This window comes from Phaethon lepturus, unplaced genomic scaffold, assembly GCF_000687285.1.
Source record: "Phaethon lepturus isolate BGI_N335 unplaced genomic scaffold, ASM68728v1 scaffold46400, whole genome shotgun sequence".
In the NCBI taxonomy this organism is placed as follows: Eukaryota; Metazoa; Chordata; class Aves; order Phaethontiformes; family Phaethontidae; genus Phaethon; species Phaethon lepturus.
The window spans coordinates 21275-34109 of record NW_010512403.1 but is presented as its reverse complement, the minus strand read 5'-3'; the positions used below and the strand labels follow the sequence as shown (position 1 = coordinate 34109).

The 12835-nt window shown below is 42.2% G+C and overlaps 1 protein-coding gene across 1 annotated transcript in view; it reads left to right on the top strand.

Moving 5' to 3' along the window:
• Positions 1–9733: 9733 nt before the first annotated feature.
• Positions 9734–12835, top strand: part of PP2D1 (protein phosphatase 2C-like domain containing 1) — a 6708-nt gene continuing 3606 nt past the window's right edge. The window contains exons 1-3 of the mRNA XM_010286668.1: positions 9734–9923; positions 10306–10456; positions 10744–11768. Coding sequence (XP_010284970.1) covers positions 9734–9923; positions 10306–10456; positions 10744–11768 — 1366 coding nt within the window. The remainder of the gene's footprint in view (positions 9924–10305; positions 10457–10743; positions 11769–12835) is intronic.

Here is a 12835-nt window from a genome sequence, read left to right as displayed (position 1 = left end):
GCATTTTTTTATGCCGGTTAGGTTTCTACTTTCCTCCCCGGCTTGAAAATGAAACTGTTGTTGCTTAGTTTCACTTTCAGCTCTCCCACTACTCTTCTTGGGTAGCAAATGTTACAACCAAAGAGCACGTCTGGAACATACTGGCTCCCATGGACCACTTAATGTCCATGCCTGAACATAGACTCCTAGTTTTTCAGGGAGGTGCTGTAGCCTTTACATCCCCCAAAACGCTTTGCCTTTTCTTTTCTTTTCTTTTCTTTTCTTTTCTTTTCTTTTCTTTTCTCTCTTCTCTTCTCTTCTCTTCTCTTCTCTTCTCTTCTCTTCTCTTCTCTTCTCTTCTCTTCTCTTCTCTTCTCTTCTCTTCTCTTCTCTTCTCTTCTCTTCTCTTCTCTTCTCTTCTCTTCTCTTCTCTTCTCTTCTCTTCTCTTCTCTTCTCTTCTCTTCTCTTCTCTTCTCTTCTCTTCTCTTCTCTTCTCTTCTCTTCTCTTCTCTTCTCTTCTCTTCTCTTCTCTTCTCTTCTCTTCTCTTCTCTTCTCTTCTCTTCTCTTCTCTTCTCTTCTCTTCTCTTCTCTTCTCTTCTCTTCTCTTCTCTTCTCTTCTCTTCTCTTCTCTTCTCTTCTCTTCTCTTCTCTTCTCTTCTCTTCTCTTCTCTTCTCTTCTCTTCTCTTCTCTTCTCTTCTCTTCTCTTCTCTTCTCTTCTCTTCTCTTCTCTTCTCTTCTCTTCTCTTCTCTTCTCTTCTCTTCTCTTCTCTTCTCTTCTCTTCTCTTCTCTTCTCTTCTCTTCTCTTCTCTTCTCTTCTCTTCTCTTCTCTTCTCTTCTCTTCTCTTCTCTTCTCTTCTCTTCTCTTCTCTTCTCTTCTCTTCTCTTCTCTTCTCTTCTCTTCTCTTCTCTTCTCTTCTCTTCTCTTCTCTTCTCTTCTCTTCTCTTCTTCTCTCTTCTTTTCTCTTCTTTTCTTCTCTCTTCTTTTCTTTTCTTCTCTCTTCTTCTCTCTTTTTCCTTTCCTTTCCTTTCCTTTCCTTTCCTTTCCTTTCCTTTCCTTTCCTTTCCTTTCCTTTCCTTTCCTTTCCTTTCCTTTCCTTTCCTTTCCTTTCCTTTCCTTTCCTTTCCTTTCCTTTCCTTTCCTTTCCTTTCCTTTCCTTTCCTTTCCTTTCCTTTCCTTTCCTTTCCTTTCCTTTCCTTTCCTTTCCTTTCCTTTCCTTTCCTTTCCTTTCCTTTCCTTTCCTTTCCTTTCCTTTCCTTTCCTTTCCTTTCCTTTCCTTTCCTTTCCTTTCCTTTCCTTTCCTTTCCTTTCCTTTCCTTTCCTTTCCTTTCCTTTCCTTTCCTTTCCTTTCCTTTCCTTTCCTTTCCTTTCCTTTCCTTTCCTTTCCTTTCCTTTCCTTCTCTCCCCTTTGCTCTCCCCTTTCCCCTTTCCTTTTCCAGCTTCTCCTTTAAACAGTAAGCTGATGATATGTCTCCCAGCATCAAGTTTGCACATCCACATAGAACTGAATTACAAGTTTCAATTCTGAAAATACATTTACTATTTTTGCACAAGTAACTCCACTGATGTTTATGAAGGCCACTCAGCAGTGCAATTTATGTCTAAAACTGCACAGGCGAGCATTTACAGGATCACAACCTAGGCAAACGACCTTGTTATTTCACCTTATTCTTCAAAGTCCTTAAAAGCCTGGTAAGTTTTTACTTCCATTACAGTAAAATCAAAGCTGAAAGTTGTTATGAAGCAGATACAGAGTTTGGTTAAGCGCCCAAATATTTGTTTACATTTCATGGTGTGTCTGTGAGGATCTAATGGGAAAAACGCTGCTTTATTGCATACAGTAAGGCACTGGTTAGTATAAAGGCAAAAAATACTTTTGCTGCAGTTCCTCCTTGAATCCTCAAGAGCACAGCTGCCTTACAATACTATATCTTTTTTTTTCCCTTTTTACCTTGCTGGGCACTAGATAACCAGAACAGTAAGTCTACCAGCCTGTGGCTACGGATACAGTTACTATAGTAACATTTATAAACACTAATTTCACTACACATGCAGAACTCCTGCCTGCTACTGCAGAGAAGCAGCTTAGAAAGAAATCACTCTTTAACCACAAATAGGTAAGTCTTTTTTTTAACTTTAAGCCTGATTTAAATCTTGTTCTCATTCTAACTTTGTGCAAATATATTGTTAATAGAAAAAAAAAGCGCTTGACATTGCTTTAAACTCATCCAGTGACAGGTAAAATATTACATTCAGAATTTTGGCAAGAATAAGGAATGAAAAGATCATTTGCTGACTGGAAACATGGGACTATAACTTGGGCTATGTTGACTTTTGGTGGCTTCTGTGAATATAATTTGGCCATGACAGGTTGCACTACATTAGGAAAACAGAAAAAAAATTATGCTTTGACAAGTGAGTATATATACGTCATTCTTGGTTTCATATATCTAACCTGTCTTCTTCTGTTGCTTGAGTTCACAAGCAAGTACATATTAATTTTCTGATTTTAATGCATGTATAACTCCATTTGAGCACAACAGAATCACTCTTGGTGCTTATGGTTCATCATTAACCATGCACTATGAAGATATTAATTTAGATTCAAACTTGAAGCGTTGTCTGAAAAGCCCTCGCCACGTTTTTCAGTTTCTGTCCTTCGGGGCATATCAGTGGGTTTGCACAAGTCGAACTGACTCTGAAGCCGGCGTTCAGCAAGCACTGGTGGGAGCTGAGTGAGCCTAGCTGCCTGCCTGCACTGCTCAGCTCAGCTCGAAAACTCGGGTGAGTAGCCCCATGACTTCAGGAAGATGACTCATCTGCATCAAATTTAGCAAGCCAGGAGCTGAATGAGACACAAGTGCCAGTTCCTGTGATTCTCAGGCTGCTGATAGCCCCGAGGAGGTACCTGCTCAGGAGACCCGCATCTCCTGTTTGTTGCTCTCGCCCAAATTCGCTGTGAACACCTGACAGGCTTAAGTGCAAGAGCGTGTGTGTTATTCCAGCAAAGGAGGTGGTTGCATTCTTGATGGCAAGTCACAAAAGAGGAAATTAAAATGCAGTTTAGGGTGTGCCTGACGCCTGGTTATTACCCAGTTGTCATTTAGGGCTTTTGGGGCCTATCTCGGTCAGGTAAATTAAAGAATGACTCAACTAATAGCAGCCTGATGCTGAATGCTACCTCTTCGAGAGAGACCTCCCAGCCTGCGGCCAAGCAGGATCCCACCCCTACCCCTCATCCCCAGCCTCATCCGAACGAGAGTGCCCGACCCAGCCCTCTCTCCCTCTCCTTTTGTTCAAGATGGGACTTTTTTCCTTCTCTCCCACCTGTTTTTATTCTTGCCATTCAATGCAAATGTGAAAAGCGGAGCTATTGCCCCTCTGGGGAATTTCTCCAAGTATAAAATCCTATTGTGTCCTTTCATTAGTGCATTCCTTGTGGGTGAAGTGGCCTCCCTCTTGGCTAGCACGCATTCAGGACTGCTATCAATGTTTTATGAATCACTGGAAGTATTAACAGTACAAAACTTTTGTTCATTATACTGTCTCTAGCATCTTGTCAGCTTCCCATGGTGCTTACATGTGACTTTAATAATGCAGATGGCAGACCTTCCCACTAGGCCTTTGTCTGTTATAGGGAACCTCACAGCCCAGTTACCCAGCTTTTAAAGGAAAAAAAATGCAAAAAAAAAAAAAAAAAGGAGAAAATGTCATTGCAACACTCATGGCTGTTTTAGTAACACAAACTTCTTGTCAGTGATAGAGCACTTAGCAGTTTTTATTCGTTTCTTACCCAGAGGATGGTCTTCTAGACTGCAGTCAGAGTTTTGATTTAACACAAACCAAGCGAGAAAGTGAAGGCTGGGCTCACACAGCACAGGACATTTACTGCCTTTGCCACTACAACGTGAATTGTCTGCGCCAGGCTCAGAAGCTACTTGTTTAAGTTATTTAGCCATCTGCGGTCACTACACAGGCTTACACTCTGTTATTTCATGGTAGCAAGAGCTCCAGATTGCTTCATGCAAACGTGGGAGGTACTATCTATTTTTCCCTTACCTTTTCTTTCTTCTGCCTCCCCGCACTTTTTTTGTTTATTCCTTTCTCTAACGTCTTTTTCTCTTCTTCCTGCTCCTTAACGCGTGGCAGAGGCCCCTGCAGCTCTCCGGGACCCCGCTCAGCATACTTCCACCGCGCTTCGGCAGTTTTGCTGACCACCCGCCCCGCGCAGGGCAGGGCGGTGGGTGCTGGCAGCCCTACAGAGCCCTGGGCGACTGGCACAGGCTCAGCGGGCGGGAGGGACGGGCCCTCCTTTCTGCTACCTGCACCTGAGTAGCCAGCGACCCTTGATAGGATGCTGATTTAGATAATAAAACTCCACGTGGAAAATCCCTTTTATTTCTGTAAGATGAAATTACACTGGCCTAAGCACATCTGACCGTGCAGGCCCGCCCCTGGGCCTTCCCCATGTCTGTGTGGGAGGGCACCTGGAAATGCACAACACGAGCACGGTGGCCAGCTGCTTGGCTAAACCGCAGAGACGGAGCAGGTTAAAATCCTCCTTTTAGACCAACTGTAATTGTGGTGTGTACGGCTGGAACAAGCCGAGGAACCCCGGGAGGACAGCAGTAACCCCAGATGTGGGTTTGTGGGGTGAGGGAGGCAGGGTGTCGCTGGGAGGAGAGCGCAGGAGGCACAGTTACGTTATCTTCACCCATCTTCCACCTTCTGCCACAGCTTTCTCCTTGTGGATCCCCAAAACCTCGCACCTCCGCTGTGCTTCCCCTCCCACGCTGAGCCCAGCAGGCCTGCCATCCCCGCTCAATGTTTCACAGCCCCTCTGCACCCCTTTGCTCTGCCCCACGCAGGCACTCGGTGGCCTACAAACTGCCGCCTCTGCCCCACCAAGACAGACCCAGCTACTGGGAACGGTGTGGGAAGAGATGTTTTTGTCATTTTTTTGCTACTGCCATTTCCCAGTTCGATGCTTCCACTCAGCTGAGGATCTGTGCCTCTGCCCAAGCGGCCAGTGTCACAAATTATAATTCTCACCTACGAAGACCTAATGACGGGGACTGGTTCCACTTCATAGGATGACAAAAAACCGGTGGGCCTGGAATCCCAAGATTCCAGTTTTGGACAACACTTAAATAAGGAGACTAATTATCTTAATGTATTCCATAATTATTTTAGTTATTGATCACTTCCTTCCTTCTTGCCTATTATCAGGTCTGGAGGTGGGAGTGTTCCCAAGTCCTGAAGGCAGGCTCTGCCCCCAGCATGCTCCTGTGACTCATCAGGTTCATCTTTATCTCTTCCCTCACCTTCCACAACAGGACTTCCTTGGAGCTGCATCATTGCTTCTGGGGATACAGTAAGTAGGCTACTACGCACACCTAAGTTGACTCAATTGGGAGATGTCTTCTTCCTTCTGCATCATTCCCTCTGCAGATGGTTTTGGAGAATGAGAGGACCAGCTCTGCTAAAACTGGTGGAAGGTATAGGGCATGGCTGCAGGGTTAGCAGAGTTTGTCTTTTCAGGTGAAAAGTTTTTCGAAGGTCCTGTGTGAGTTTAAGAAAGGCTGCGTAAGGGTTTTCACATAAGATATTAGCGCTCTTGCTGCCTTGGCCAAAGGTGACCATGTAAAGCTGGGAACCAGTAAAGCAGCCCCTGCACAGGTGACAGGGCTTGCCTGTACCCTGGCTCGGGCTGTGCCGCAGGGCATGCACTGCTCAGCACCATCAAGCTGCGCCACAGCAAATGCTACAGCCCCACTGGTGCCTCCTTGGCAGGTGCTGTTCCCCGCCATGCCAAGAGTCCTCGTCGTGGTTTCTGTATGCGGGTGTGATGCATTCGCTAACAATTTTCCAGGGGAGGTGCCCCTACCAAACTGTGTGACAGGCGGAGGGAAGCGAAATCTGTCAGGAGGAGAGGAGCGGGGCTGAACGCGAGGCAACAGGAGCCATGTCGTGGCATCGAGGGGACTGAGAGGGCAGCACTGGCTGAGGCATGAGCAGAGGAAAGGCATTGCAAGAAGTAAAGCAGGGAAGAAGGAAAAGACAGGCAAGGAAGCCGGTGCTCATTCAGCAAGAATTTGCAGCAGTGAGGCCTGTTTATACATATTAGCTGATAATAGTGTGACGAGAAGCTCAGGGAGACTGTGACCTCTATTTTACATCACACAGCCCATTCTCTGCCTCCTCCTGTCACCCGCAGGCAGGCAGGCATCTTCCCAGTGCTGGTTTCAGCATCAATAATAGTCACCGTTTTCTAAGACCACAAGTATGTAGCAAATAATAAATAAAAAACCAAAGCTCACAGGGGAAGGAGTTCAGCACTAGAGATTGTGTAAAGTTAAGTGCTGGCTGTGACAAAGGTAAGTAAGGAAGCACGCTCTGGGTGGAGTCAAGGAACGATGTGTGTCAGAGGGAGATGACTGCATACGGGACTCTTCTGTTCTGACACAAATCAGGTCCTGGGTCCTCAAAGCTCAATTAGTGACAACTTCGCTCATTAAAACAATGAGACTGTAGTGCCAAACTGCAGAAACAGAAAATAATTCCACCGCGCTATGTGAACAGCAAGCAACTCCAAGCGCCACAGCTAGAAAGGGTTGCCAGAAACGCGAGTTTTACTGGGGTGATGGTTATCCTCTGCCATACAAAAAGCCCTGGCCTGCAGTGCTCTGCCTCAGTTCTGCTCCCCTTACAGACAGGGCAGCATAGAGCAGCGAGGGGCAGCAGCCTCCCTTTCCTAGTAGCAGGACTATGCACCAAGAAGCTCTTTGTATGTGTTTTCAAGGGGAAAAAAATCATCTTCACTGTTTGCATCACAACAATCTCAAACTGTGGTTCACTCCCCATTATTCTACATCTTCTAATTTTTTTTTTTCCCTGCTTCTGTTTTTAACTCAGAACATTAAACAGTGCTGTGTGTTGGCTCCCTAAATAAGCACGGGAAAAACTGCAGTGAGCTAGAAAGCTGAATTTTATCTTTTGCCCTCTGAGGCTGAGTGCGCTTTAGCTTAGTGTATTGTGCTGTCAATATCTCCCTGTTATCCTTTAACCTGACAGCAAAAAACTTGCGAGTCTGTATCTGTTCCTGATGAGGGAACTGCAAGGAGAGAAGGAAATACAGACTAATCTTTTTACTTCATAAGAGATCAACAAAGGAAATGTTTCCTTTTTTATTTCATTTTTAGAAGGTTTTCAGCTATTAACATAAGCAGTGTATGCATACTATAAAGAATTAACACCAGGGCTGCCCTTTTAATTATTATGAGCAAAGTGATTGCAACTGAAGAATTGTAGCATATCTTGTTGATGTGAATTAATGAATTATTATGTATATTATACGGTTATTTATGCATTGTAATAAAAGTGGAACTGTTTTGGTGCTCTGAAATTGTGATTTGTTAGCACTTACAGAGATATAAACATCTATAAAGTATGTTTGTTACAATTAAGTTTGCTGAGATCAAACTAACATTTTGTTGAAAGTTTTCAATTTCCTGTCTCTAATCCAAGGGGCTTTTATATACACTAAATGTAAAATGGGTTCCTATTTAAAAGGCTGACAAAAAGCAGCTTACCAGATTTTCTGTATATATTAGTCCTATTTTTTCTCACTCCTGAATGCATCATCATGATGACAGCATTGAAAAGGCTTGTGTGATCTCCCAGTCTCAAATTTTAACTATGCAGAATAAAGGACAAAGGAGCTGCACAAGCAGATCTTGCCCTGCTATTTTAATCGCATGCCTCCTTATCTTGCCCCACTGAAGTGGTGCAGCATTTCTAGAGGAGGCTGATGCTCACCTCTTGTGGAAACATGGACTTTCCCATAAACTGGTCCTACAGCAGATTGAGAGCTGTAGCCACCTGCAAGCTCGCCTCTGCAAGGACAAGGTATACTAGAGCGTCATAAGGGTTTTTTCCAGTGGTATCACCCTCTGCTGAAGAGATCAATTACAAAATTTTAAGAAGAAAATCTACCTCAGCTGATCAGAGGCATTTGATTCTTTAAGACCTGTTAAGATTAATTGGAGCTGGAGGAGGTTGGAGCTTTGTCTTTTAATGCTCCTGTAATTCTCAGTTGAAGGAATTTCATCAAATTTTCACCACAGGAAAAAAGTGCATGCCTTGAAAAACAAATCATGGAAATGCTTATAACCCAGAGATGATGAACAGAGATAACAAGAGAAAAGAAAAGGTATTCCCAGCTGAAATCCTGGAAGAGACAACAGTTGCAAAATAGTTACTTTAAGGTGTGGCTGTATCAAGTTTAAAGAGCAAGCCTCAGAAAATGGACAAGGCAGAAGCAGGATGAAATTATCAAAGGCTACTCTTGTAATCATGCTGCAGGATATTACTGCTGCTAATCCACCACCGCTGTTTGCCCTGGTGGTGGATTAACAGCAGTTAACAATGGCCACTGAAAGTCAGAAATCTCAGAAGAGAGAATACAACAAAAACTTGTAATATATGCATTTTTGTCTGATATTTCTCATCCAGGCATACATAAGTACTACATGCTAAATAAATAAGCCAAACTTAACTAGCTTAAGAAATATAAACAAACACTATGTTTTCATACTTAGTAGACTGATGATGTATAGGCTGGCAAGCTGAGCAGCTCACACGGTGTCAGGATTTTGTGTTATTATGGTGGCTGTACATGTATGCTGTGTGTTGATCTGGGGGGAGGATGTTATGCAAGCAGCTGGCAGGCTTAGCTGCACATCACTTTATAGGACACAGCAAACATTCGAACAGTTTTAGTTTCATCTGCTGCCTAAGCAACATTGGCATTTCCTCTTTATGTTATCTATGGATTTTCTTACCCATTTCAAATTATAAGCACAATTATTAGTGCTGGGTTGCCTCATGTTTTCAGCAACTTAAAACTCTGCAAGCTATTAACTGTTCATACTGAACATTTGCAAGCCTTAAGCAGAATAATTTGAAAAAGTCCCAGGTAACATGGTTTAGCTGTTTCTGAGAATATGATTTGAAAAATATGTTGTTTTGCTTGTATTAAGCCAAAATGCTAATAACTTTTACAGAGAAACTCTAAGGTTATCAGGTTTTAAACCAGGGCTTGGAATTTGGCTGAGATAGCATCAGTAGTGCACCTTTTGTCATTCTTACAAATCTACCCTAATCAGAGCAAGTTACAATACTTAAAGTATTTTAAAATATTTGTATTTATTATTTAGTATTTATTTATTTATTATGATTTATTATTATTATTTGTATTTGTATATATATGCTGGTGCCAAGTGGAGACATAACAGTGTGTAGGTGCTGAATTCAGGCAGTCCCCTCTGCACCGGCTGGCCTCCGTCCGGGGGGGCCTCACTAGGACTTACTCCATGGCTCTGACTCTTGGGTTTGTAGCACCAGGTGCCAGACCTAAGAACAGTCTCATATTTTGTCCTGGCTCTCAGTATTCCCTTTGTTATTAACAGGAGAAGACTGAAGGTGTCTTTATATACGCATATCCCCATCACTAGCAGTGGTATTTGGAAGCAGACATTTGAGAGAACGTACATGTGGGAGTGCGGAGAGTCCCAGGACTCAGGAGGCAACACGGCATCGAGGAAGAAGAATGAGGAGAAAGAGACTGGGCTGAAGAGGAAGGGGAGACCGGAGCAAAGAGCTGAAGTGGGAGAAAGGAGGCGCATGGGGACAGGAGAAAGAGATTAGCTTTGGCTGGGAATGGGCAGATAGGCTTGTGCTGATTAGACCCAATGTCCTTGCAGTACCTGGCCTTGATTCTGCATTTTCAGCCTCGTTGCTCTTCCACGAGCTCTGTTGCAAAGCGCATCTCTCCTTCCATCCTGATGGCTGAAGAATACAAGAGGGCGTGCGCTGCTGCTCGCAGGTCTCGCAGCCCAAGGAGCAGGGGTGTTTCCCAAAGACCTAAAAGCTCAAACAATGGTTGGCTCAATTGATAATATTTTTGTTCTTCATTACACTTTCTTGATTTAGAAATGGACACATTCAAAATCCATCCCACAGGAAAGGAACATGAACATTGCAAAATCTAGCTCTCATAAGCAAGAAAAACAATAGAATATTGTCCACATAAATGTAATTTATCTTCTGTATGCCTAAATACAATGGTATAAAATAATTTTTTTCCAGTTGACTCCTAAACGCCTCACAACTAAAACTGATCGCAATGAGAGTGAGATTTGATTAGAGACACACCAGCGCTTCTGGGTCCTGTTTCCTATCTCCCGTGCAAGATTAGCAGATTTTTTGAATCTTAATTTAGAACATGACTTTTTTTTCCTTTTTTTTTTTAATTTGCAAGTAGGAGTTGGACTCCACTACCATGTCTCGACAGTGATGAATAGAGACAGAAAAACCGATGAGGAACTACTTCATATTGACAGTTCTAACAGTGTGAAGGCACAGAGCTATGCACTGAATCACAAGGAGGAAACAACTGACCGAGACCTCACTAGGTACAAGAATGATCTAAAATGTGTCATGAACACTGTATTTCCACTTGGAAATTAATTTCTTTAATTTCCTGTATTACTGATTCTGAGCAGAGTTATTAGTTACAATTTTTATACAATCTCACATGGGTTTCCCAGTTTCTCAACCACGTATGCATTAGTACATAATGATGCAATTCAGAGTTTATAAGAGAATGAGAACAAGGCTTAGGTAAATGTAGTGTTACCTAATATTAAAATATTGAAATATTAAAATATGAAAACTCTTAACATATTCAACTTCTTTATAGAATGACATGCGAGGAAAAGTCGCAAGACAAAACAATCCCACCTGATTTTGAACATTCCAGAGATGAGGAAGATCAGCTGGAGAAGGTCACAATTCCACCTGAGAACAATGATTCCAAGTGCATTTCAATTTTTTGCTCTGCATGTCAACAAACAATATACTCATATCACCTTCTGTATCATAAGAAAACCCACAAAGCCCTAACTTTGCTGGGCTTTGACAGCCCACAAACAAAGACTGACAACAAAACACTTTTAGCTCAGAGACAGAAACTAATTTCAAAATTGACCAAGATTCCTAAATATTCTGAGGCACATAGGCAGAAGATTGATTATTCATTTGAATTCCTCATGGATAATCACACTCCTACATCATATTGTGATCTTGCTAACATTAATAATCCTAGTACTTCTAAGAAAATAAGTAACTCTTTAATAAAAGCACTATCAATTTGCCAGGATAGAAATTCCACATGGCAGGGAGACATGGAAGACAGATTTATTGTGCTCGACAACTATGGAAATAGGTCAGATACATGTTTTCTGGGGCTAGTTGATGGCTCTCATGGTGTGACAGCTGCAGAAACTGTTGCAGCAGAGCTTCCACTTTTATTTCTTGACCAGCTTGCTCAAATAGATTCCTCCTACAAAATGGATGAGGATGAACAGCAAATTCTAGATTCTTTTGCCACAGTAATCAAGGCAGATTACAGGGAGAAAGAGAGGATTTTCTCTGATAAACCAGGCAGTGACGGGACCAACAAGACCAATACTTATGAATGGATTCACAAAGCATATGCCAAGTCCTTTTGGAGAATGGATAGACTTTTGCGGCTGGGAAGGAATGAGGTTTCCAAAGTTCGCTGGAGTGGTTGTTCAGCTGTTACCTGTTTGGTGGAAAGAATCCCCAGTGAAGAGACAGATGGCACTGAGGAAGAAGAAAGAAAACATTTTGAAAACACCACACACAGTCCATTAGCCAGGACAGCCAAAGGTGTTGCTGGGTTACTGCACATTGCTAACATAGGTATGTACATTCCTCACCAGGATATTTTTTTTTATTGGGCAGAAGAAAAAAAGAGAAAAAATAAGATAATCTAGAGATTTGTTGTCAGTAGATATATGGAGGAAAAAACCAGCAATTGCCTTAACTTGACAATTTGAAGGAGACATGATGAATTCCCTTGCAACTGATACTGGTATCAGACAGTAAGTATTAAGCTTATTAGAGAAGTAGTTTCAGTATGATATTTGAGTTAAAGCAGTAAAGTCAATTTACTAATATGAAAGACACAATTAGGAAGCATTCCATAATATACAAGTGACTCCTGTAAGAGTAGTAAGGACTTTTTTTTTTTTTAAACAAGAGGTTTAAGATGTCATCATTTTAGGGCAGGCAATCACAAATCTTCTGATCCCTTCATGTCAATGAAAAATGCTTAAGATACTCTTTTTATTCATTTGTTTCATTTAGACAAAGTGCCACCACATTTTGCTACCAGCAAACTGAAAACATGATCTGTGGAAATCATCTGAACTATTCATTTCTGAAATAAGTTATTTACTGTTATGGAAGATCTATTCAGACCCGTTTCCTTATGAAGTAGAACCCTGCTTTGCCTTTCTATAGTGTAGAAAACCAGTTATTAATTACAATCAGAAACACTGATACATTCCTAATGCTTCTCCACCTAGCCCTACTGCAGGAAACACAGGACAAAGCTCTTGCCGTTCTTAGCAACGCATTGCATCTTCCTCCTTGGTGGTTTTTGCTACCAGTTAAGTTCTCTTGTGTACATAAGACAGCTGTAAGATTACAAGCAAGATGCTTGCTTTCCCATAAAGGAGTACACAAGCAGAATTATATAAAAAAAGCTGTTAGGTGAAGAGTTTCAAATGGATTAGTGTCTTCCAATCTGCTTGAAGCACAGGCCCAGCACTATAATGCTTTTCTACCACTCTCCCTAGCATTAGTAAGGAGTGCGCTAACACTGCAACTTTCCATCAACAGGGCACTCCTTCCTCCTCAGATGAGCATATTCACAAAACTTGTAAGACTTCTTCATATTTCTTCATATGAAATTTGACTGAAAT